This window comes from Macaca nemestrina, chromosome 2, assembly GCF_043159975.1.
Source record: "Macaca nemestrina isolate mMacNem1 chromosome 2, mMacNem.hap1, whole genome shotgun sequence".
Taxonomy (NCBI): domain Eukaryota; kingdom Metazoa; phylum Chordata; class Mammalia; order Primates; family Cercopithecidae; genus Macaca; species Macaca nemestrina.
Window position 1 is genome coordinate 34,607,093 of NC_092126.1, and position 27,895 is coordinate 34,634,987.

General features: G+C 38.8%; 1 protein-coding gene across 4 annotated transcripts in view; it reads right to left on the reverse strand.

The window, feature by feature from the left end:
- The window catches only part of LOC105490381 (copine 4), a 505,490-nt gene that overhangs the window by 374,791 nt on the left and 102,804 nt on the right, over positions 1–27,895 (reverse strand). For all 4 annotated transcript variants that reach the window (XM_071090915.1, XM_011755904.3, XM_071090916.1 and 1 more), the window contains exon 2: positions 10,335–10,515. In XM_071090915.1, coding sequence (XP_070947016.1) covers positions 10,335–10,514 — 180 coding nt within the window. In that variant the 5' untranslated portion in view covers position 10,515. The remainder of the gene's footprint in view (positions 1–10,334; positions 10,516–27,895) is intronic.

Below are 27,895 nucleotides of genomic sequence, written 5' to 3' on the forward strand. Positions count from 1 at the left end.
TTTTAGATCAAACTTCTTGCTTCAGGCACCAGTAATCCTACTTACATGTGAAAGGGATTAGCCTAAGGGGGTAGCTGAGTGCTAATGAGTTGAGTTCTTCTTCTTCTGCTAAATGAGAAAAGGATGGTTCTCAAAAATCCAAGTGTCTTTGGAGGGAGAATATGGAGAAATGGACCATGGAAATGAAATCCATCTAACCATTCAATTACAAACATCTACTGTGCCAAGGGCTGTGATAAGTTATGGGGATGCAAGAATCAATGAAGTAGTCACAGTTTCAGTATCCCAGAATCACTTTCCCAGTGACCTCTAGACTCATCTCCACTGCTCTGCTTCTAGCCATGGGACACTTTTAATTACTTTAATTCTCAGAAAAGTTTGGGCCTGAAAAAGCATTTTTTTTTTATACAAAGCATTTTTCTCAAAGAATGACACATAAGCAATAATATGTTCGATAATAACACATAGTGAGCACTCACTCTGTGCCAGACACTTTTCTAAGCACTCTACATGTATTAACTCATTTAATCCTCACAGTGACTCTAATGAGGTAGGCACCATTATGGTACCCATTTTGCAGATGAGGAAATCAAGGCATAGAAAGGATTGAGCAATTCGCCCATTCTCACAGCTTATAATGGCTGGTCCAGGACTTAAGCTTAAACAGTCCAGCCCCATAGTCTGAGCTCTGAACTACTACTATGCCATGCACCACTGGGAACCTTTAGGAGGTCAGGCTAAAACCATATAATTTGGGGATAAGGGAGAGTTCAAATATTCCCCAAAACAGATTTAATTTCTACTAAAAATTCAGTTTTAAATGAATCAAAAAAGCTAAAGCAATGAGTGGGACATTTCCATACATGTCAACGGAGCATGTATTGTTACTACCCTCTAATAAATCATTCTGGTAATTTCTTTTTCTTTTTTTTTTTTTAAAGACAGAGTCTCGCTCTGTCACCCAACATTCTGGCAATTTCAGTCAGAAACTTTAAGAACGTTCCTACTCTTTATCATGATAATTTTACTTCTAGGGAAAAAAAAATCCTAAATACAGGGTGATGGGGGCCAGATGCCCCATATATATAAGAAATTTATCCTGTAATTATTCATAATAGCAAAGCTTTGAAAATTCATATCCAATAATGGAAAGCTGGTTAAACCAACTGTGGTAGATTTTCTATGTGAAATATTATACAATCATTTAAAATGATGTTTATGACTACTTTTGATAATATACATATACATACACATACACGCTTTATCATGAAATTATAAAAAGGGCAGGATACAAACTATAAATGCTGTATGGGTTTCACTCCAATTACTATCATATCATCACAACAAACACAAATCCTATGTTTAACAGATATTCTTTAAACCAATATTACTAAATGAAGCCAAACTAATAGCACAAACCTGGGAGACTTAAGTAACACAAAAGATGAGAAATTGAGGTGCAAACAATGTAAGTCCCCTACAAACCACAAAGGTGGACACTAATAGGGAAAATATGTATGTAAAGAGTAAAAAAACATAATTGCACAAGTGTCAAATAGCAAAATCTTGTCTTGGCACAGTTTGCATAGAAAATATCTGAGTTTTAATTGATCACGAACCACATGACCATTCTTAATGGAGTTATAGAAGGCATTAATAGAAGTAAAGAGTGCAGGTCCCTGATGTTATTGCTCAACTGTCTTCTCCCTTGATGAAATTTTCCATTGTACTTGATACCTCCTGGTGCCACATTTTAAGAGGCATGGATGCCTTACCTTATTTTACCATCCTGAGATCAGGGACCTACCAACACCAAGACCTTTATTTACCTCATGATCTTAGACATTAAACATAGTTTTTCTCTACAAAATGTTCAGGAATACTCACTCTAAAATCCATGGCCAGAAAAACGAGTGTTTAATTTTGGGAATGATTAAGAGTTTGATTTAAAGACAGGCTTAATAGAAGTAAATCCTGGATATAAAAGAGGGCAGATTCCTAGCGGGCAGGAATATCAGTACCACATACTCCAGATCAACATGAAACACATGGTTTTAGATGAAGACATTGATGAAAGGAATAATTTGGATGCCTAGAACCAAAGGAGAGAAAAACATATCAATTTTATAGACTACTGGTAATTCGTTGGGTTATTCTGCCTCCACGGAGAACCGGATGAGAGAGGTGCAATGTCATGAAGACAACATGGGTATTGGAGACACAAAGATATGAGTTCAAATCCTAATACCACTTCTCACTAGTCTCGTGACCTTGAACATATACATTTCCTATGTGAATGTCAGTTTTCTCACCAGTAGAATGGGTTATCACAGTCCCTATCTTATAATACTGTCATGAGGATTATATGAATATGCATGTAATGACTTAGCATATGGTGCATAACAAACACTCTGGTGCTCATTATTCTGAGAGGAGGACAGTGAAGGATAGCAGGAGCACAGTTTTGAAGTCAGACAGTCTGGGTTCAATTTGTCATAGCTCCTTCACTTACCACTTGTGTGACCTGGAGCAAGTTACTTAACACCTCTGTGCCTCTGCACTATATACAATTTTTTTTTGTCTACTATACCTCAATAAAGATAGAAAAAAAAATAGGCTGGGCACAGTGGCTCACACCTGTAATCCCAGCACTTTGGGAGGCCAAGGCAGGAGGATTGCTGAAGGCCAGGAGTTTGAGACCAGCTAAGCAATGTATCGAGATTCCATTTCTACAAAAAATAAAATTAGCCAGGTGTGGTGGCATGTGCCTATAGTCCTAGCTAGTTGGGAGGCTGAGGTAGGAAAATTCTTTGATCCCGGGAATTTGAGGCTGCAGTTTTCCCATCAAAGTTTTCCCAAATGGGAATCTGATGCAAAATCACAGTGGAAACTTTGTGAACAAGTGAAGAATTTGAGCTATGATTGCACCACTGCACTCCAACCTGGGCAACAGAGAGAGAGACTCTGTCTCTTAAAGAAAAAAAAAAAGAGGATGGAAAAAATAAAATAAAATATAGATGAGCACAAGTTGCAAGATTGTTTTGATAATTAAATATGACAATATATATAAAGTGCTTAGGAGAGTACCTGATACATAGTTTAAGTACTCTCAATATACTGAAGGTATTACAAATAGATCATCATTGTCATTCATAAAGAGATAAAATAGAATGAAATTACAAAGGAAATACGATTTTTAAGGAGATAATTATCAAGTGAGTCTAATTAAACATGCAAATAGGCACCCAGGAAAAGTGTCAAAAACACCTCCTTTGAAATGTTGAAGGTGAGTCAATCTAGAGGCAGAAGACTCCTAATTGTACATGTCCTCTCAAACCCTCCAATCTGTAGTTTCATCTTTCAAATGACCAGCATGGGACTCAAGGTACACTATAAAAACTGCTGGGGACCAATGCTCCATTTGAATGCCCAGAATGTGGCTTGCCAGTTCTTGAGGCTAAGGATGCGAGTAAGGCTAATGTCATGGTGTTTTCCTCTATGCATGAAACCAGATGTTGTTCCTCTGGCTGATGAAATTATCTTCAGGGTATGTAAGAGAATTAATTAAGAGCCAACACAGATTTCAACTCAAATACTTTTTGCTCATCTGTAACCTGAATTTCCCTTCTCGTGTAATTCTGTTTTCAGACGTTATGACATTGAAAATGTTGAGATTTTAATTATAAGGAATCCAATTAGTCACATATGCAATCCAGTAATCTTATTTTCCTATATCTAAGTGCATCACTTAAAAATTGAACATCATGGAACCATCAGCCTCTGGTCACAGGGACATAACCTCAGGCAACAAGGAGAAAATATTCTCTGGCTGTAATATTTGATTTTGTTTTCTCTTATATTCAATGCTCAGGGTAAGATTTCTAATATCACCAAGATCAGCTTTCCTTTTCTTTTTTTTTTTTTTAAGAAATTATTCTTATTAAGGATGTGTTAAGGGGGAGGTATAAAGCAACATCAAAGTTTTCCCACATGGGAGTCTGATGTAAAATCACAGTGGAAACTTTGTGAACAAGTGAAGAAAACTGTTGTTTTTTATCATCTGTCATGCTAGGTGTTACCCATCCAAACGTTACAAGTCAACAAAGTGTGAACAGAAAATCTTTCGAGAAAGAAGCTTGTCTGTGATATCCAGAGAGAATGTTTTAATTGAATTAATTTTCATTTTCTAGCTCTGGTCTATGTCCACAACTGGGAGGTTAACAGTGTTCCGAGACCTAGCCAAGGGAGTGTGGGAGTATAGTCTAAACTCAAATGCCTCCAGGGGCCACTTTTGTAGGGCAAGTGAGTGAGGCAGGCTGACTAGCAGGAGGCACAAGCACAAACCTCATATTTTGTTAAAGAGAAAAGATGGTCATTATCACCAGCTCATTGTTGCCATAGGATTAAAGACCCCACACTGCCAGATTTTCTGTTTTTTTTCATAAAAAAACAGAGATCTGGAGTTATGAAAAATCTCATGATCTTTAAGTTTTGGCAACTACTACAAAGCTTGTTGGAACACTGTGAAGACTAGACAAAATACGTCTGCAGGCAACAGAAAGGCCACCAGATTCAAGTTTGCAAGCTTTGATAAAGCAGAAATAACATGGACTTTGGAAGCAACCAGATTCCAGCTTTACTGTTTACTCGTTGTATGACCCTGGGCAATGTATTAATTCTCAAGTCTTAGCTATCTTTTCTAGTTAGTAAAGCTTTTATTGCAGAATAATTGTGAGGATAGAATGTAAAATATGTAAATATGTAAAATAATACATAACTGGCATCAACACAGATTGATGGCTACTTTAATTCATCACATAAATGTTAATATTGCTCATCCCATTTTCATAAAAGTTCTAGGCTTTGGAGCAATGGAAAATTGAATACCTTAGGTACAGGTAAAATTGCTATTTTGAGTTTTATCCTCATGGTTTAATACATGAAAGGGTGCTGGCCCACTATTATCCCAAGCATGAGAGGAACCTGTTTTTTAGAGTTCTTCCACAAGGCCTCTAGCCCAGAAAATTCCAAAGCCCACTTCTCTGGGCAAGCTCAACAACATGGGCACACATTATCCCTTCTGTGCTGCTAACAGGGATGCTAGGCCATATGGTGACCAAATCCTACATCTGGGAAGTGGAGTGGGGAGGGGGAAGAGAAAATGAAAAATAGTGGAGGGATCGGGATTAATCACCAGAATTATAAGGAGTTCAAACAACTCTACAGGAAAAAAAATCTAATGATCTCATCAAAAAATGGGCGAAAGATATGAATAGATACTTCTCAGAAGAAGACATACAAATGGCAAACAAGCATATGAAAAGGTGCTCAACATCACTGATCATCAGAAAAATGCAAATCAAAACTACAGTGAGATATCATCTCATCCCACTTAAAATGGCTTGTATCCAAAGACAGGCAATAACATGCTGGCGAGGATGTGGAGAAAAGGGAACCCTTGTACACTGTTGGCGGGGACGTAAATTAGTGCAACCACCATTATGGCATGATTTATTTTAGTCCCCCTCCACATAAAGGTAACCTAGGCACCCTTGAGGTGGTCGTCCTACCACACATTCAGGGAAAGAAAAAGATTTAAGTCAAGATCTCATGTTGAGTCTTCTCTCAAGGTCACATGACTGTCTGAGACCCCAGCTCTCTGTCTCTAAGATTGTGTGAGATTACTGGACACTGAGGTTTTTGAGGACACAAGCCATGGTGCTCAACACATGCTGGGGTTAATTTAAATAGCTGTGTTGCTTTTTCACAGAGCTATTATCAGCAGGAAATAACATAAGTAGATGGATATTGTGAATATAAAATACTATATGGATATATTATTGCTACAAACAATAATCTTGTAGTAGAGTCCACTGATAATTGATATGTTACATATAACCACACTAATCATCACTAACAATAATTACCAACAACTCACCAAATCCCATGGTTCATCAAAACATGTTTCCATATGGAATTGATCCAAAGGTAGGTAGTTTTCAGAATTACTTAGAGCTTCCAAGAAAGATCTCAATAATTGTGTATTAAAATTCAATGAAAAAATTGAATTAATATTGATTGAAGTAACCTCCTAGAACTTTGGAGTATAATTTGGGTGTTCCCAATGAGAACAAGTACTCTGCCAATGATAGGGTCACTGCCAAGGGCCACACACTTATGAGCTTGGTTCTACCCAGGCATGCCCAGGAATAGAGCACATGCTCCAGTGAACTGAATATAAGTCTTTAGCTTACAAGAGTCCTTGCCTTCTGACTCTCTGAGAAGTGTTTGTACCACTCGATTATGATGCTTAGTTCCAGGAGCTAGTGAACACATCAGGACTCACCAGAAAGCAGGAAGATATTATTTCCACTCCTCAAAGGAAGATGAAAAGCATTCTAAATTATCATTACACTTAACTGTCACCATATACTGCCATCATGACATAGCCAGGAGTTGATGAAGAGGGATTTTTTTTAAAGGATATGATCCTAAATTAGGGAAATGAAAGGGTATGAAATGAAACTCTCAGTTTGCAATGTATTTCAAAGTCATAAGTTTTTTTATTCCCTCCTTTCTGTCAATAAAAATCATGGCCATTATTAAAGATTTACTATAAGTTTTCACCTAATAAAAATATTTCCGGCCAGGCATGGTGGCTCACACCTGTAATTTCAGCACTTTAGGAGGCTGAGGCAGGTTGGTGGACCCATCTGGTATGAGTAGGAAAAATAGAGGAGTTGCAGGCAGGGCTGGAAATGCTGCCTTGAAGGGTCCTCCCACTATGATCCAGCTTCTGCTAGATGGCCCAGTTGTTTGGTTCTGGGACTGCCATCTTCTCCTTTTGTCCCTCTCACCCAGAGGAGTGCTGGCTCCCTTAGAGGGTTGGGAAAAGGGCAGAACCCTTGATTTGAAACATTTGCCAATGTCTGTGGTGTAAATACTCCCTGACTTGCAAAATTCCTGAATATTTAACAGTATGCTCTCAGGAGACTATATAAGCTGATTCCAGCACATGACTGCTCCAGCCCTAAGCAGAGTTCCTGTTGTTCATTCCTGGGTTCCTTCACAGCCCCTATTTAGGTTTTCAGTATTTTCAGCTTCTTTGTTACTAATTATCTAATTATTTATCTTAGCCACCAGGCATGCACTTTATTTATATTATATCCTTACTGTATATTGTTAAGAGAGCAAAATTTATTAAACTTCTTCTATAAGTACCATAATATAAATGAACCATATGACTAAGCAAGCTAGAAATTAAGCTGATATTATTGGTTATAGAGTGAGACTTTCTACATAAAGGAAGCTATGAATCAATTTACACTGTGGCACAAGGTTCCTATCACTGTGCACAGGTGGCAAAGTTTGTGGTAGCTGTGTGCTATAGTAACACTGTAATAGGACACTTTGGAAAAATTATTTGACAATATATATCAAAAACCTGAAAAGCTTCCTATTATTTGTCCCACCAGTTCTACTTAACAGAACTATTGTAGGAACTCATCCAAAAAGAAGGGAAAATCCTTACACACAAGGATGTTTATTGTGGATTACTTAAAATAGGGTATATCTGGAAGCTATTTCAAAGTGAAAAAATTGACAAATTTAAATCCATTTGATGGGATATTATGCAGCTTTGAAATTACAATGATCAATATTATAGCAATGTGAGGAAAAGCAATAAAATTAGGAAAGAAAATTTTATAAGCATGATAATAATCATATGAGAAGATGCATGCCAGAAGAAAAAGGCTAAAATAAATATATACAAATAATAGTTGAATTATGTTAAGGGGTTATAAGTAGATGGATTTCTTGCCTGTAATTTCCAAGGAGTTACTTTTTTTATAACGTAGGCATTCCATTTCGTTTCGTTAAATAAAAAATAATAAGACTTACTAACAAAGTCAATGAGAATATTTAGAAGGGGAAAGAAAAGATATTACACATTAAGACACCCGTGAATACTGTTTTATATTTACATTCTAAGCCTTCGATAGGCCTGAAGTTAAATTAAGATTCCCCAATCTGCCTATCTGCATTCATTTTCTATGTATGTTGACTCCTCACCTAAATTTCACCTGCTCACTAACTGCTATCAAGCCTTTCTTTCAAAAAAGTGGCTGATATTACATATCTACATACAATTAAACATGTTGCCTCTCGGGTCTTTTGAACCTTGTTTCTACTATAGAGTGGAAGACTGTCTCTGAGAGCGGCACCTTCCGGCTGTTTATAAACAGGTGAGAGTAGTATTAAAGGCTTAAAGAATTTGGTCCTATGGATCCAAAACAGGTCTATTTGTGCTCTGATCAACATGGCTTCAAATCCCTTATTCTGAGTTCTTTATTTTCTTAGAATAAGAACTGCTTCCTCTGCTACATCCTCTTCTCCCTATTTCTCCATTTACATCAGCTAGATCTTTAAAAACAAGGTTTACTTAGACCAGGTACCTAGATGCAAAAAAAAAAAAAAAAAAGGAAGAAAACCTTAAAATCAGTGCTCATTCAATTTGTTTTGAATTTTAAATAAACAAAACCTAGCTGCAGAATTCAACCTGAAATATTGCCACACAAACCACCAAAGACTGATACCAGTGTCCAGCATAATTATAAAATAGTAATAAAGATCTCAGGTTCTGCAGCTCCAATGCATGGGTTTAAATATTAGCTTTTCCACTTATAAGCTGACTGCTCTTGGGAAAATCCTTAATCTTTTTATCTTTCCATTTCCTTGCCTGTGAAATGGGGATAATATCTTGTAGAATTTTTGAAAGGACTAAATTGGTCATTTCATGTAAAGCACTCAGACTAGTGCCTGGCACTTAAAAAGTACCCAATAAGGTTTAGGTCATATTGTTTTAAGTTCTTGCTCCAAAAAATAAGTATTTCACCATGTGTCCCCTTGTTCTTCCCCAGGTACCACCATTAGTCACAGAAACATCTGGCCAAGTGTAGCACAGTTGATACAAAGAACCCCACTGTTTTTCCTAGAGCTTCTCTCCACTGGGTCCGTGATCAGTTAGAGTCTAGCAGGCACAAAAATGAATAAATCCTTCCCAGAATAAACTTTTTTTAAAAACCCAAGTCATCTCTTAACAACTTGGGGGCCCATCGCTCTTTGAAGAATGACTCACAGAAATGCCATTCCATTCACACCACTGCCAAGGGAGCAGCTGCCTTGCCCAAGCACAGCAAACAGTGTGTGTTAGGAAACATTCTGAGTGGATATTTTACACATGAGTTTTGGGGGATGTCTGAATGTGGTTTTTGCTACCTTCCAAAGCTAGTTAAAACTGCATGCTCGCCTTATGAGCTTGTAGGCCCCCAGCTCTTTCCTCCTATTTCTGCCATCCCCATCTCCTTACTTCTGAATCTGCTCATGATTTCCACATGCAGGATTCATCTTTCTCCAGTCCTCAACCAGCTCAGACTGAGGTAACCATCCCACTCAGCCACATAAACCCATGGGGCTTAGAATGAGTCACTTCCTCAGTCCGAGGACTGAGTTTAATTATCATTGTTGGGTTCCCATGTGGCTCTCTTGGGTCCGCAACACTTCCTAGAATGTATGTTTCTCTACAGACTTATGACTTGTCCTGTGTCAGCTCCGTCCAACAGTCACCCTGTTTTGGGCTTGGTCACAGAACTGGACTTCAGTCTTGGTCCCTACTCCTCAGTTCTGGTCAGCTACCCTGGATAGTAAATAGCTCCACCTAGCTCCCAAAACTGGAGTTTGCCCCTCTACTGCAGACAGATTTCATGGAACTGACTTGCTCATACCTGTCCTCTTGGTTCCCTCTCTCAATTCAGAACCTATGGATAGGACTCTCATCTACTGAGCTCATTCCATCTGAGTAGTCAATTCTCTCTCAACCCCCTAAAACCTGTTTCCTCAAAGCTACCATTCCCAAAATTCTAATTAAGTCTAATCTGAACTCTGCCTTGGCCATAAGACTTTGTCTCTGGAGCCAGTTTTTGGAACTTTCTCACCCCAGCCCAGTCTGGGGCCTGGGTTCATGTCTGTTCCTGGTCCTCTTGCTACTTACATGTTGCCAACGAGTGGGCATAGGATGAAGAGTATATTGTGAGTATTTCTTGGTAATTAACAAAAACACCTAAAAAGTCTTAGGCTCATGAATTAAGGGTAAATGTCAAAATATCCACAACATCAAAACAGCAACATCAAAACATCATGATAGAAATGTGATCATATTCACTTATCAAATTTTTTACTTCATCAAAATAAACCACCTGAAGATATAAAATATCAAAACATTTTTGAGCCAATCATCCAGCCGTGCTTCTGTCCATTTCATTGGACATGCCTACCTCAAACCACTGCCCGTGAGACTGCATCTTGAGGATGACACAGGGGTCTGGTTTGGAAAGGGCATCTCTGTCAGAAATGCCTTTGCACGCCACACGCAGCTCAACTTTGGTCAGGCAGGGGCTGTTAAAGATTCCCAGTGTGTTGGCAGCAGACTCATAAATGTTGCTCATCTTCTTCATTCTGTTTTAGGCAAGTAAAAGAAGAAAAAAGAAGTGCCAATTATTTGTCAAAGGAGAAAGCCTCCCAATCACCCTTCAGAAAATGGTTTGACAGTTTCAAACATTGAAGGTATTTATCGCACTTTCCAACCTAGTGACACAGTTCCAGTGAAACAGATCAAAACAAACAAACAAAAAACAGGTGCTGGTGCACTTGGTTAAGAACACTATTTTCTTGTATGATTTGCATACATTTGCATAGTAAAATTTTTAGCCTGTGAAATAAAATTAATGAATTAGTTCAATAGGCTGCAAACTGTAACCCAGCTCTTCAATAAGTGTATGACTTGTGTGAAATTGTACAGATGATTGTTGGTTCATCAATTTAATCACATCTCAAGTTTTCAAGACTAAAAATCCAACTCAACTCCTATGTGATGGCATGGAGAAGTATATCGTTCTTTCTGAAGAAGCAGCCAAATTTCCCACCCCTAAAACTTTGCCCATCTTCTCAAAATGCCATCAGCAAGCCAGCTCCAAGACAGAGGCCCAGCATCTGAGTCCCTGTCCCCAAATGCATGAGCCTATTCTCACCTTTCCCTTTCCCACTCCCACCTGCCATATCAGAACTCAGAATCAAAAGGGAGAAAGTGATAGGGAGGAAAAACACAAAGCTTCCTATTCTGAACTTGTGGAAACAGCAGCTACATTTAAGCACTGCAGGCCCCCCACCCCTGCCCATCTCCATGTGATATCCTTTATAACAACACTTTGCATCCCAGAGTCCCAGTGATCCACCAGAGGCCACCAGTGCTCTCCTTCTCTGAAGAGGACTGGACCTGTAGGATTCTCTAAGGAGCAAAATTCAATACCTTGCTTATGGAATTCTGTGTCTTTGTAGATTCATTAGGGAAAATGACAATGGTTTCCTCAACCTCACATGGCATTGGGGCTCTGCAGTGGAATTTCTTCATCTATAAAATGGGAATAATTCCCCTTTCTCTCCTTCCCTTCTTCCACGAATATTTAGTGAGCTTCCCCTTGGTACCAGCACTACACCAGGTTCAACTGAGTACAGCATGCCACCTCTTTTACAGGATGATGGCTATGCTTCAACATTACACATTACACACACACACACACACAATCACACCAACAGCATTTTATTGGAACACAGGCATGTTTATTCATTTATGTATTTATGTATTTCACACACACACACACACACACACACACACACACACACACACACTCTCTCTCATGCACACCAACAGCATTTTATTGGAACACAGGCATGCTTCTTCATTTATATATTGATGTATTTATCTGCGGTTGCTTTCACTACAATGGCAGAATTGAGTAGTTGCAATAGAGATTGCGGTACCACAAAGCCTAAAATATTTATTATGTGGCCCTCTTCAGAAAATGTTCACCAACCTCAGTTCTAAAATATTAGGTAACGGAAATTTGTAGTTTTGGAGAGTTGCAATTCTGGTTTTAATATATGTTGGGAAATTAGTTTTAAGATGAAAACTGTTCTATCTTCTACCAAAGTGAACATTAATAGGGACTTTGGGACATTTGTTTTTTACAGATGAAAAAATTCAAGCTCAGAGAGGATTGGCAGCTTGCCCATATTATGCAATTATTCTAATGGCAGAGCTGGGACTGGAGTACCAGTTTTCTATCTGCCAGCCCAAAGCTATTTTTACCACAGGTAAAACCTTTAGCTGGAGAACTGTTCAAATATACCAAGGAACAGTGGATACAACAAATATCCTTGATTTATTTCAACCTCCGTACAGAGTCATACATCCCTTCTATTCGTAAATAAATTATATTCAAATACAGAAAATGCACAAATTATAAGTCTATAGCTTCAAAAACCATTTTCCCTATATTTTTACAAGTTGTGAGCAGATCAATCACTACAGCAACATAGGTGACAGAGTATACAGAAAATGAAATTTACAACAAAGTCAAGGGAGGGAGATAATCAGCTGTTGGGAAGATGGTTTTGTGTTCAGACAGGTTTGTAAGTGTGCTACAAACTCTCTTTATCAACTGTTTGGTAAGAACAGCTTATTCTTCAATAAATATCTTCCTGAGTTCTGCTTTTCCCAATGCATTAGCTGGCTCCTTGGAATCTATACTCCTCTTCTGCAGCCTTCACTGGCCTCTCCTATCTCCAAGAGCCATCACTGTCCTTCTAACTTTCCCTATCCTTATAGGCTAATGCCATGTCCATCTCTTCCAAATCAACAGTTTTAATATGTGTTAGGAAATACATATTGTATTTTTACATACATATTGTATGCAAAATACTATGCAAGCTACGATGGAATATGGGATGTCTCTAATATCAGTCTTGATTGTGAGGTATAATGCAAAAAGACTACGTCAAGGAGACAGAGAATTCCAGATTCAAATCCCGACTCCTCCATTCACTGACCATATATCCTTGGTCAGGGTATTTAACGTCTCAGACAGTAATACCTATCTTGAAGAGTTGCTGTAAAGAGCAGATTAAATAATATATGTAACGTGATTACCACAATACCAGGTATATTGTGGATGCTCTGATAGTAGCAGCTATTGTTATTGTGTTCTGACTTATCTCCAGATAAAATCATTCATGCTTTCACTACCAACCGAAAACCTCTTAGATGTCTCACTATTAAGACCAAACTTCTATAAGTCCATTTAAACGTCTTCTGTATTTGAAACCTGCACAGTCTGAGCATACTACCCTCCAAGAGCACACAGTCATCTTTCAAATCTGTTTATCTGAGGATTCATACACATGAGTCAATAACTCTCACAGGTTCACAAGTCAGACAGTAAAACAATGGTGACAGCTCTTCTAATATTGTGAAGCTGCTTTATCAACTTCCTAAGATAGACAATTTATTCATCAATCAGTGTTCTTTCCAAAGCATCAGCTGGCTCTATGGGAATCCTATACTCCATAAAAGCCCTTTCTTGCTCCATATAAAAGATAGTCACATGTTATGTGCAATTCACAAGGCATCTGATGGGAATGGCAGGATTCCCACAATGCAGAGGGGTCAATTGTCTCATCCTCCCTCATTTACTCATTTCCAGGTTGTTACAACGCTTTTGGTTCAAATGGGTCTGGTTAAGTGAATTTTAGATGATAATATATAGTTTTAACTATCCCTACCTCTCCAATGGATTATTGCAAAGAAATCTTATTGAATGTAAAAAAAATTAATAATAATGTAGGCAACCAAACACCATGAAATAGCAGAGGTGGCACATTTTTCTCCTAGTCTGAGGTTCCCGTTGGCCATCATGCTTGCTTAAAATGGTGGCAATCTTATCACATGTGTTAATAATTGCCCAAGATAATTAAAACTTATCAAGACTTCTTGAAATATGGATTGATACATGCAATCACTATAGGATATTCTATATCAACGTATGTAGTTCTTGCTCTGAATTATTAATGATAGTAAATTTAAGTAGTTTATAAAAGAATAAATATATAAACTGGAGGCACATGTTTAGAGTTTTTTTAATCAATGGAATACATGATTCAGAAATTTTATGGATCACTTCTTTAAGCAATGAGAAACAGACAATTTGAAGCTGGGAAATGGGCATGATCAAATAAATATTTGATAAATATCAGTCTAGTACTAATATGATGGTTGGACTGCAGGAGAGAAAAAACATTTGTAATCATATGAGGCTGTTTTGCTGGTCACTTTCTATTCCTCCTTTTCCCATTGATTCTACTTTCTTCCCTCTGCTCAGGGCCCTAAAAGGCTTACCTCCATTGACTGCCAGCACATTGTTGGCAAGTGTTACGTTGGGTTTCACTAAAAGGATGCAGTTTTGGGGAAAGGAGAGAGACAGAACAGCATATTTCCTCCCAACTCCTACCCTGATCGTTAGCAGTAGCCAAGCAAATGACCATAGTTCTATCTGCAAGCCTCCAGATATCACTGGCCTTAGTAACAACACTGTTTCCTCGCCTTACTCCTTCAGTCTTATGAGTTGTAATGTTTTCCTGCCAGTCTTAAGGTGGGCATCCTAGAAGCAAAGCCTGAAACAGGGATTCAGATGCAGTTGATTTCCTTCTCTCAGAGGAGAGAAGAAAAGGGCAGGAAGCAAAGAGGTGGTCTCAGCTGGAGTCCAGCTTTAATCTGATTCCATGGGGGCTCTGGGACATGAATTGTACCCTTAAGGAAAGAGGTTCAGCCTATTTTAACTCCATGTGAGAGTCATGCTAGGGATGAGGGGGCATAAACTCTTAGATTTGCTGCTTCCTCACCTTGACTGAAAGCAATCAGGCATTCCCCAGAAAAGAGGCAGCCATGAGCCATTATCAGTTAACACTTGGCAGTCCTTGAGGGAGGGATGCACTTACTGGATAAAGGGCATGTAGGCAGAATATCATTGGGTCTATTTTACCACAATGGTTGGTCTCTAGGAACCTCCTTATAAATTCCTTTAACTTTGACCACATAACAGTAAATTTTCTTTTCATTAAAATCTCTTGAATCAATAGAGATGATTCTGTTTTCTGTTTGGAAGAGAACTAGAGCAGTACAGCTGGAATTAAAAATTAGGAGTGGTGTGGCAGACAGAGGCTAAGATGGCCACCTCCTGGTATTCATGCCCTGTATAACACCCTCACTTTGAGTGTGGGTGAGACTTGTGACTTGCTTTTAACGAATAAAATATGGCAAAAGCAATGGAATGTCACCTCTGCCTTCATGATACCTCAGATAATGACACCATCTTGATAAGAGACTCTCTCCCTTGTTGGTTTTAATGAAGTGGCCATGTTGGGAGGCAAGGAACTGAGGGTAACATTCATCCAATAGCCAGCCAGAAACTGAGACTTTCAGTCCAACACGTTGAAAGGAAATGGATTCTGCCAACAACCATGTGAGCTTGGAAGTAGATCATTCTCCAGTTGAACCTCAGATGTGACAGTAGCCCTGACTGACACCTCAATTGCAAACTTGTGAGACTTGGAGACAGTGAATCCGAATAACCTGTAACAGTATTTCTGACCTACAGAAACAGTGAGATAATAAATATAGGCTGTTTTAAGCTGCTAAATTTGTGGTAATATTATCTAGCAACCAATAATTATTAATAATACAAACAGATTCAAGAGGCGCTCCAAGGTGTATGTGTATGTGTGTGTGTGTGTAAACTCCTTTAGATCAGGGACTACTTCTTATACTTTACTGCATCCTCAGTAGTGCTCATCTTGGTAATATTTCTGGTCTGGTGATGAAGCCAACATAAACCTTCATTTCTAGAGGGATAGGGTACAGGTAAGCAATATGGAGATACTAAAGACAAAATTCCCAGCTTTTCACAATTATACTCAGGGTCCACAGCTTACCTCCTGGTGCCTGCACAAATGAAAGCCCTGACAAAATATACTGGAGTTCATGAGTTCTTGTGCCTGACCTTGACTTTGGAGGTAGTACACAGGACAGTGAAATCAAATTGTTTGGCTCTGTTCCAGCTGAAGCTCACTGCTGAAAGGTGATCATAAAATATGGCTCTGTCAACGAGTGATCAGCTACCTCTAGGCCCAGATAAGTGGAGTAAACAAGTAATTTCACACTCTGCTAGAGAACAGGATTAATATAGCCAGATTATCAATACATTCTCCATGGCTGATTTAAATCCTCTTTGTTGCCTTTCACACAATACCTTGGTTTTAGGGAGACTAATGTCTGCTGAGAATTATTTTGATAAAAGCTGACTTTTGGCCAATTTTAGAAGCAAATTATAATTGTCCTTTCACTCAGATAATTTAAGTTATTAAAAACTACCACTTCAGCATATTCACATTCTCTAACAGGACAAACTGATCCTGAAACTTAATTAGTTTCTGAAGGAGCTGCAAACAACACAAAGACAATAGAGAACTCAAGAGGGAAGAGAATCAGCTTGAGTTTACAGGGGAACCAGTTGAGCAGAGCTTGTCTTAAGACTGTGTCAAGAATAAGTGCATAATCACTCTTCTGCTTGCCTTGGCATTATTCAGCCTTTTAAAATGTCATAGTACATGCAGGGAAGGCTGGGGTGCTGGATGTCTCTATCTCACAACATTTCCATCACAATTCAAGAAACTTGTATAAGGGATCTGCTATGTGCCTGATGTTGTGCTGAATGCTGGAGGCACTGAACATCCACTCACTCAACCAGAGATTAACAAGGTGTTATTCCACTCAGACTTGTCAATCCATTTCCTAGTCAACATGCCTCAGATCAAGAGGAGATCTATCTTGCACTTACCCATAGGTGGCAAGCACTGTGGCAGACACTGTAAGGGATGGAGGTATAAATGAGATAGTCCACCTGCCTAAAGTTTCATATTCTGGAGCAGTGCATCTCAGACTTGACCATGATCACAAATCACCTGGGAAGTGGTTAAAATGTAGTTTCTGTTTCAAGAGTGTGGATGAGGGCCTGAGATTCTGCTCCCAGATGTTGTTGATCCTGCTAGCCTGCGGACTACGCCTTGAGTAACAAGGTTGCTTAGTACAAACCAAGCATCTATAAAACAAGGCAAACTTCCCCCAGATATTACTTATCTTAGGAACAGACACTTGTATATGAGATGCAGGATAACACAGGGATAAGAGTGCAGATCTAGTATTGGAGCATTTGAGTTTGAATCACAGCTCTACTGTTGTTCAAGTAGGTAGCTAGTCAGGCATGAATAATGTAAAAGAGGGCTCCCCCCACTCCATCAGGAATGTCAGGCGACCATCAGGTGATGGTCAGGAAGTTGTCACACTGTCTCTCTAAAATAATAATTAGTCACAGCCAGTGCCAGGGAAAGGCAGTCTCCATAGATAAAAACACCTGAAACTGATGATCAGCAGCTTTTGGATAAGATTTCAGCAGTTGGGCGAGTAGGCTCAAGCATGCATATTAGGAAGCAAAATGGTACCATTTCACTGGTACATAACCATCAGGGGCATTCCACTGGTAAGGAAAGAATGCCTCAAATGAGCACGCGTACAGCTCCAGTAAACACACTGCTCGTGCTCCCCTCCCAAGTGCTGGCAGGTCACTGTGCATGTGGACAACCCACCCCAAGGGAAGAATCAGGGAAGAAGGGATGCAAGACCCCAGAAGTGTGTTCATATATGAAACCCCAAGTCAAAAGGTCAAACTGTGCACTTGTCTGTCAAGTTGCCTGCTTGGCCCTCTTCCAAGTGTATGTTCTTTCCTTTTGTATCTGTTCTAAAGCTTTTTAATAAACTTCACTTCTGCTCTAAACCTTGCCTTGGTCTCTCCTTCTGCCTTCTGCCTCCTTGGTCGAATTCTTTCCTCTGAGGGGGCAAGAATTGCAAACTCACATGGATTCACTGCCAGTAACACTATTTACTTATTGTGTGACCTTGAGTAAGTTACTTGAATTCTCTGTATATGTTTTGCCATCTTTAAAATGGGGATAATAATAGTTCCTACTTTGTAGAGCTGTGTTCAGAATTCAGTGAATAATCCACATAAGGTCCTCAGAAGAGTACCTGGGCCATAATGAGCACTCAATAAATGCAAATTACTGTTACCATTGCTGCTGTTTTTTAATTGGACCACTAGTTCATAGAACGTTCGTTAAATTCTTATATATCTTCCCAGCATTCAGTAATAGGTCATCAGATCCTCAGGATAATCCTTTTGTAGGTCCTATTAGGATACCCATTTCCATTTCATAGGCAAGAAATTGCACCCTAGAAAGGTGCAACAACTGCACATAGCTCTCCAGTCACAAAGTGGCAAAGCAAGGATTTGAACCCAGGACCTCCACGTACAGAACTTATGCCCTTAACCTCTTTGCTATTCTGCCTCCTTGTACGTTAGCTGCTTAAGAAGACTCTCAAAAAAAGTGACAGGTGGGGATTTACACCACAGAACATCTGCCAAAATTTTCTTGGCCCATCTAGCTACCCTAAATGTCACCTGGTGACTGTCTCTCCCTCTCTCTGTCTCTTCCCCTTCTCTCTAAAGTCCTTTAGATTTTAGATTCTTTTTTCCCCCCATTTCACAGAGAGTCCTTTATTTTGTAAATTAATCTGCCTTCTGGGTTTCTTTCCTCTCACTACCTTAATCATTACTCACCCTGCTCAGGGCCCCTCTGCTCTCATTTTAGCAGTACAAACACAACATACAATGTTTAGTAATTCTCTTTTAAAAATAACTTGCTTTTGGGCGGGCATGGTGGCTCACACCTGTAATCCCAGGTTACTTTGGGAGGCCGAGGTGGGTGCATCACCTGAGGTCGGGAGTTCGAGACCAGCCTGACCAACATGGAGAAACTATGTCTCTACTGAAAATACAAAATTAGCTGGGTGTGGTGGTGCATGCCTGTAATCCCAGCTACTCGGGAGGCTGAGGCAGGAGAATCGCTTGAACCCGGGAGACGGAGGTTGCAGTGAGCCAAGGTCGCGCCACTGCACTCCAGCCTGAGCAACAAGAGTGAAATTCTGTCTCAAAAAAGAGAAAGAAAAACTTGCTTTCCTAGCTACTAATATTAACTACAGTAATAAACCAAACTGTTGTATTTATTCCTTGAGATAACTTCTTGAGATCAGTATTGTCAGCCTCATTTTATAGATGTGGTGGTTAAATAACTTATCCCAATGTCATAGTAAGTGACAGAGCCAGGAATTAAACCTGGGTCTAGTGGCCTCTAAAGCCTGTGTTTTTGACCATTTCTTATAAAATGATTTATAATTTGCTTAACGATTACTTTCTTTTTAGACCAGACCAAGGCAAACTTCAACCCTATTCCAATCCTAATAGATCTCTAAGGTGTAGTGTATATATTAATGAGATTGTGCTCTGGCAGTCCTTAAAAATTCACTTTACTTCCTTTATTCCCAAGGCTGCTCAAGTCACTCTAAACGCAACAGTAGCTTCATCAACAAGTTGAGGGTCCAAGAACTTAATGTCCCTACTCCGATTATTTCAAACACTGAGCATTTGAGGAGTTATAGATGGTGGAGCTACAACACCCAGCAAACACAGATACAAACCATGTGAAACACAAAAGGCCATGGTTTTCATGAATAATATGACAATATGAGTACATGAATTAACAATATGACAATTGTCACATGCATTCAAAATGGACAATATGCATACATGGATGTTTTTCTGGAACATACCATACCAAATCTCAGATGCAATAAATAATTATTTCAATCATTTCCTGAGCTTTATAATTTGAGACAACAGAGAGACCAAAAGAAAATATCTAGCAGAGATCTCATTTCTTGAAAAACAACTTCTTGGGGAAATGTGTATATGGAATCAGATACATTGATGTTCTTAGGAACTTCTGGGCTTACAATTTTGACTCCGACAATGATTCATAAAGATGAGATTTCTCCAGAAAGTAACTATGTTTATTGCATCACATTTATATTAACTTTATAGCACTCAAATGTTTCCCATCTTTATGAGAAGAATTTGATGTATAAATATAACCGAATAATTTTAAACACTGACAGAAACTTTTAAGAGTTAAACTTGAACTAAATCTCAAGAGAAATAGTATAAATGACTATATTCTCCCTGTCACAGCCCCTCCTATTCCCAGCATACCAAAGGCAACTATAGTTCCTGAATAAGAGAGATAAAGCAAATTTAAATAATGTTTTATTATTTTGGCACTGAAATAATTTGCTCTTGTTTCTCAGGCAACTAAATTTACCAAGTAGAAAGATCAAATCTCAGTCTTCTTTTGTTCAGTTATTTTCGCTTCTTAATAAAATCATAGTTTGGATTCTTCCACTAGGGTCACGTTAACAGGAAGCTGGGGGGCTCACAACATAGATTTTGCATTTCCAGATTAAAAAAAAAAAAAAAGAGCAAGATTATTCTTATGTTCAACGGGAGAAACTCCAGACAACATATGAAGCCAGAAGCCAGTTTCCTTGAGAAAGCATGATAACTGATCTACTTATGGGTCTTGTTCTGCTTCCATGCTGTCTCCTTTAAGAATTGTTTCATGTACTTTTTTAATTGACATACTTTTGCTTAGTTGGCAGAGGACAACACGGTGTGTTTTGGGAAAGAAGAGGGCTTTGAATAGATAACAAAGTATAAAAAGAAATACCTTTTCTGGATAAAGAGCACAATCTCTAGTTCAGCGTTGCCCAGTAGAAATGTGTAATGATGGAAACATTCTGTATTGGTGATGGACAATATAGTGGCTACTAGCCACAGGTCGCCATTAAGCACTTGAACTGTGGCTAGGGCAATTGAGGAGATATATTTTTAATTCACTTTTATTTTAATTTAAATCTAAACAGCAACTTGTGGCTAGTGACATGCACTGGACATACTGAACTACTGTTTGTTTCTTTTCTTTGTTTTTCCTGAAGAACAAAGCAACTCATGAAAACAGGACTCTTTTATAAGATAAGTCTGTCATTGCCCTATTTGGTGGAGACTGAATGAAGAAGTGCTCAAAAGACTTAACAGGCTCAAGTTTAGCTGCTAGGCTTTTCATCATCTGCCAGTGCCTGTTGAGTAGTGGTGACTGCCCACCTTACTTGTGGAGACAGCATGAGAATGAATAGCATGATTCACTAGCAATGTCTGCAATCTACATGCATGGAAGAGTGAAGTGGCAATTCATGAGGAAAGACCTTGAGGACAATATTGGAGCAAAGCTCCCCTTAGAATTTCTTTCTAACGTGGCAGTACCTTAATGTCCAACATGTAATCATGTTTCTGCTAAAAGTTTCCAAGTGGGACAACATAAGCTTTGTGGTAAATGACCTTGCTAGTGTTGCTATGGATGAAAACAAAGAAGGGACTAGAATTTAGGAAGAAGTAGCATGTGAGGTGAGTGTTTTTGAAGTTGAAGAGAGGGATGTTTGAAAGGGAGGACATGTTGGAAGATACATCGTGTTTGTTGCTGCACTCAGACTCATGACCAGCTATTACAGACACTTGAGTGATGCTTTCGGGAGGGGGAAAGCCACTACAGACATGGAAGGAGTGGTGTCTGCTGTCAACATTCATACACAGACACACACACACAAATTCATATGTTCTTGCGCTCTCTCTCTCTCTCCTTACTGGTGAGACTTCTTGAGTCTGAATACCAGGTAGGGTTACTTTCATGTAACAATGTGAGAAATGTACATTCACTGAAGGAGTTTGACAGCAATAGATAGAAAAAGAAAGACACAAGTTCTCCCCACTAGCACAGAGAAACTTCGGAGGGCCTCTTGCTGTAGAAGGGAACATTGGGTGAATTGATCAAGACAGTGGACCAGGGCAAGACTGTGGAAGACATTTTCAGACGAGGAAGAAATCTGGCAGATGCCTTGTGTATGGCAGCTGAGAATTCTGTGGATTTCTAGTCCCCACTGAACGTGAAAAGAACTCCAGTACAAGAAAACCTGCAGTTCCCAGTGTGGGTAGAGAGAGACTAGAGAAACAAGCACCAGATGTAGAATACTCACAGGCAACAGTAATACTCAGGGGCAAGCACTTTTGGATAATGATGTGCCTGTCCCAGTGCTTCCCATAATATGATCAAATTTAATCCTTTCAAGAGTTATGGAAGGCAGCTATTGATATTGTTTCCATTTTACAAATGAGAAAATTGAGATTCAGAAAATCTAAATAAATTGCTAGATTTCACAACCCAAAAATGGAGGAAGCAGAATTTAGTCAGATTTTTTAACTCAAAAGTGCAGGATTTTGTGTATAATGTTATTCTTCCTTCCTTTACATACCTCAAGATCTAGGTTCCTTTTACAATTCAATTTGAGTCCCTTAATGCCAGAAGTCCCAGAATGTGATATAATGCTCATTTGGACACAAAATATTTATTTAATACTTCAAGTATGTGCTGAGAACCATGGTAGGTACTGGTAGATACAAAAATGAAAAGACAAGGTTTCTATCTTCATGGAGTTTCCAGGCTGATGGAGAAATGAACAGGCAAATAAATATTTAGAAAAGATTAAGTCTGCTTGTCAGACTCAGAAGCTGACAATCACACCAGAAAGGAAAAACAAGTAACAAATAAGCAAAAGAAAAAACATGGGGAATTTCCTCTGGCTGTTTTCTACAGAGATGTGTTCTATGGAACTGTTATTCTATGAGGTGCTAATAGATAATTTTAAAAGGAACAACAGTAGACTTTATAACATAAAACAGGTTTTTTGTAACAGGACATTTGAGAGTCATTAGTATGTTAATTTGCACTGTGAATCTCCAAAAAGGAGATATATGGTATATAATATTTCCCAAAATTATTTAATCACAAAAACACATTAGAAGACAAATGAAACACATTAGAAGACAAATGATTAACAGAGAAGAAAAAATGTTTTTAAAATGCTAGAGGCTAAAGAGTAACAGGTAGAGGCATATTGCATTTGGGAATATTTTATTTACTACGAAAAGTGTTGTAGGGAGCTGAAGTGAGAATGCCCAGGAAATAGTGCAGTGTAGGAAGTGCTGTCTTTCAGGTACTACACTGGGTGCTGAGCTTGTGGTTAAGTCCGAGTTCCAGCCCTAGCCTGGAAGGTCGACTCTAAATAAATGCCTGTTGGATTCAGCAACTTAAGTCAGGTATATTAAGATGACCTTCAGATATTCAACTAAGAAGTAGCAAATGCTAGCACTAAGTGAATAGTGAAGAGGATTGATGAGACTCCACTTAATCTGTCCACTGGTAAATGCCAGCTAGATATATTTCTTTCCAATCCTGAACGAGTAAATCAGAAATAACAACAGCAACATGCAGCCTAAGAAAAGGATGGGGAATAACTAGATTGTGGTCAGTTCATAAGATGGAATGCCATATAGCAATGAAACTGGATGACCGTTTGATACACTTGCCAACATGGATAAATCTAGACATAATGTTGAACAAAATAGGCTAAATACAAAACAGTACATGCTGTATGATCCCAATTTTGTGAAGTTCAAAATCAGGCCAAAATCAATTATAACGATAAAGGCAGAACGATGGTTACCTTTTGTGAATGCAATGATGAGAGGGATACAAGAAGCCTTCTTGGGTGCAGAAATAAACTACATCTTGATTTAGGAGGGTTTGCTTTGTAAAATTCACCCAGCTGTATATTTACAATGTGTGTACTATTCTGTATGTTTGTTGTACTCAGATAAAAGTTTACTTAAAATGTAAATAATAGGTGGAAGAAATAGAGTCAACCTATCTAATATGTTATTGATCATGAAGAGGTAAAATTCTCTTACTAAAGGACCAACACTCTCTTAGATTATCTTTAACATCTAACTAGGCGATACTTAAAAAGAAAACTATAATAAGCGAGTGAATAAGTGAATATATGAATATTTTTAAACTGACAAAATTTAATTAAAAGAAAGCAGTAATAGAGATAAGGCAAAAGCTGAGGAAACAAACCTCAAATGAGTCAGAGTCACTTCTCTCATTCTCGCTAACCTGGATCCATTGTAATTTATTCCTCATTGCAGTCAGCAGGTATGAGTTGCTTAGGAACGTTTGGCAAATTGTTAAACTCAAATCTGATCAGGTCACTCCACTGCCCAACATCCTTCTGTGGATACCTGAAAGGTGCAGGCCAAAGCCTACATTTCTTAGCCTAGAATCACTGATTTTTCCTACTTTTATTGATCAGGCCCATTATTCCCCAGACACTTTAAATTGCTGTAGTCTCATTTTCCTTCTCGTACTTTCAAGTCCTAGAAGACCCATGGAATTATGTGTAGATTTATTTATGTGAAAAAAATTTTACTCATTTATTTCTCTTTCCTGGCCCAATTTTAATCCCTTGACAAAATTTTCATGACCTCCCCCTTACCTTTCTTAGTCATTCCTTAATTTGTGTTCCTACAGTTCTGGTTTAGCATCCTCTTACACTAATTATCACATACATGCTATAGCTATTAGTTTACATGTCTGCAAAGTCCTAGTGGCTAAGGATCAAGGACTGTTTGACAAATATTCAAGGCAGGACAGACTGGAAGTGGAGCCTCCTAAATCAATTGATGACAGATATCTTGCGTGTGGGGGTATTTTAAAATCAGTGGCTCCAGATGCTGATAAGAAAATAAATCTCTAGAACCAGGAACGAGGCCCTTAAAATGTCAGTTGACCTAGAAATATAACAAATATGATCTATGGTGTCATCTCAGAACCAAATGTTCTGAAACAAATGTTCATCATTTGTTCGTCAAATCTCAGAACCAAATGTTCATGGGTGTAAGACTCCAAGCATTTCATCCAGAAGGGCACTGCTCCTCGATTCTCCTTCCTCCCTCTCCCCAAATTGAGCTTGTCACTGATACTGCCTCAAAGACAGATTTACATGGTAAATGGCTGAAGGTAAAGAAGATGTCTGATGGTCTGGTATCCTTACAGTGGTATGGCATAACCAGAAGTTAAGCTGATGAGCAGAATAAAGGCTTCCTGTCCCACCTGATGGGCTGACAGCATTGCTCCCACACAGTTGACACTTACTGGGTGGCACCAAAGGGTGGTGACAAGAGTGACAACTTTGCCTCTGCCTCTCAGAAACCCAATTCCCCCAAGAAGAAATGATGTCACTTCTGGGCAAAAAGAACCAAACTATTCCTACTTCTACCACCAACTGGATTAGTACACCAGATCTACATTCTTTAACCCTCAGGTCTCTCAGACGCCAGTCTTCGTGTTGGTCTGTTTCACTGGAGGTGAACAGTCCAAGTAGCAAATGAGGCAAATTCTTATAATTTCACAGATAACTGCAAAGAGACGTTCATAGTCATAGACACTCTCTCTTTATCCCTAAGACCCCTAAAATTCAACTTATTAATTACCGAGCAGCTACCGTATGCCCAATACTCGATCGTGTGCCATGAGGAGCTCTGAAATAATAAATCGTGGTCACTGCCTTTGAAAAACTTTCAGAGTGATCAAGTACATGAAATATTTATTCAAGGATGGTACTAGAGTATGATATTTAAATGTGTAGGCTTTTTAATCAGATATCCGGAGTTCACATTCTACCTCCATGGTTTACGAACCATAACGATAGGCAAGGTGTACTTTGTTTTCCTCACCTGCAAAATGGAACTAATAACAGGATCCACCTTAGCACTGTTGTGAGGATTCAGTGAGCAACAATGCAGATATAGAGCACAGAGTAAGTGCTAAACAATCATTGTTACCTGGGTTAATATAAAAGAGAGTTCTGCAAGTAGATACATGATGAATCATCAAAGTAATTAGCAAAGACCAAGTCAGTGATCATAAAACCCAGAGAAGATAGAGATGCTTTGGTCCAAACTAGAGAGAAGAGAGAAGGTACTATTTATCAAGCAGGCTCTTTTTAATATAATTTCAATTTTTATTTTAGATTCAGGGGGCACATGTACAGGTTTGTTACCTGGGCATATTGTATGATGCTGAGGTTTGGGGTATGACTGATCTCATCACCCACCTATGTTCTGAGCATAGTACTCAATAGTCAGTTATTCAACCCTTGCCCCCAACTAGTAGTCTCCAGTTTCTATTGTTGCCATCTTTACGTACATGAGTACCCAATGTTTACCTTCCATTTACGAGTGAGAACATGTGGTATTAGGTTTTCTGTTCCTACATTAATTCACTCAGGACAATGGCCTCCAGCTGCATTCATGTTGCTGCAAAGGACATGATTTTGTTATTTTATATGGCTGTGTAGTGTTCCATGGTGTATATGTACCACACTTTCTTTATCCAATCCACTGTTGATGGGCACCTAGGTTGATTCCATGCCTTTGCTATTGTTAAGAGTGCAAGCAGCCTTCTTCATGCCAGAACTGGTTTAGTGGCTTTATACAGAATCATCACTACCTCATCTATAAACTAGGAGAGACGGGTCTTAAGCTAAACCCAGAGCCCGATCTAAACTTGAAGAAGTTAAGTAAAGAAGACAGGAAATGCCCATCTGTATGACCAGTTATCAAAGAATGGTGAAAACACAGAAACAGCATGCTGCATCTGGAGGGCATGAGATGTTCAAATGGATAAGTATCAGTTGGGTGCTACATAACATATGGTCAAAAGTGCTTTGGAAACTCATGGACATTAATTTGCTAAACATTCTCTAATTGTGACATAACTTCTCTGTACCTCTGTTTTCTTATTCTAAAAAGAAAGAAATAGCTATCTCTCAAGACTATTGTGAGAATTAGAGGAGAGAATAGACATAAAAGAAGCAAGCATAATAACAAATATAGTAGATCCTCTAAAAGTGTTATGTCTGTTTCCATTTCTCCTGTCCTGTGGTCCACAATATATTAATAGTAAATGCCCAAGTGCCCACACTTAAAGCTCATATAATTTGAAAGAACTATGATTTAAAGATAAATAATTATTATAGATCAAGACTGTAAATTAAAATGGTTCATGTTAAAAGCTGTTTGTATATTTTGGTTTGGGCCAAAACCTTTAAAACAAACAGGTTTTATTATAAGTTGGACTGGTTTGTTGAACATGTAGGACTCTTTTGGCAAGTTCTGTAAAGCAATTAGTTCATGGGAGGTTTAAAAATGAATTAACTTTATTTTAACTTGAAAGTCAGAGTTTAGTTCAATGAAAAAGCCTGCTACAAATAACTTTTGCTTTATCATAGTCTTCTTTTGTACTGATAGTAGGACCAAAGAAGCAGAGACAAAAATGTGTGTGTCTGTGTTTGTGTGTATAAAATCTTGTCACCAGACATTCAGTCTGCTCCCTCAGGACTCTTGCACCGTGCAGAGAGATCTCACTAGTTCTGAGAATGTGGAGCAGGGACTATAAGGCCTGTGAGAGGCCAGGGGACGTGCAGAAAATCCAACAGAACTGGCTGGGCATGGTGGCTCATGCCTGTATTTCCAGCACTTTGGGAGGCCAAGGTGGGGTAGATCACTTGAGGTCAGGAGTTTGAGACCAGCCTGGCCAATATGGTGAAACTCTGTCTCTACTAAAAATACAAAAATTAGCTGGGCATGGTGATGCATGCCTGTAGTACCAGCTACTTGGGAGGCCAAGGCAGGAGAATCACTTGAGCCTGGGCAGTGGAAGTTGCAGTGAGCCAAGATTGCACCATTGTACTCCAGCCTGGGTGACAGAGCTAGACTCTGTCTCAAAAAATAAATATATGAATGAATGAATGAATGAATGAATGAATAAATCCAACAGAACCAAAGAGGAGTCTGGGGTAAAATGCCTCATGTGGGCTAGTGGCTCATGTCAGCTGAGCCTTAGGCCCTAAGGAAAATGACTCCCATATCACCCCAAGGTTTTCTTTCTAATCCTCCTCTCTCCACCGAAAGTAAGACCCAGAAGGAGAAACTAAAGGGATCAAGGGGCCAGTGGCTGCCTTATTCTCCTCTGAATCCAAAAGACC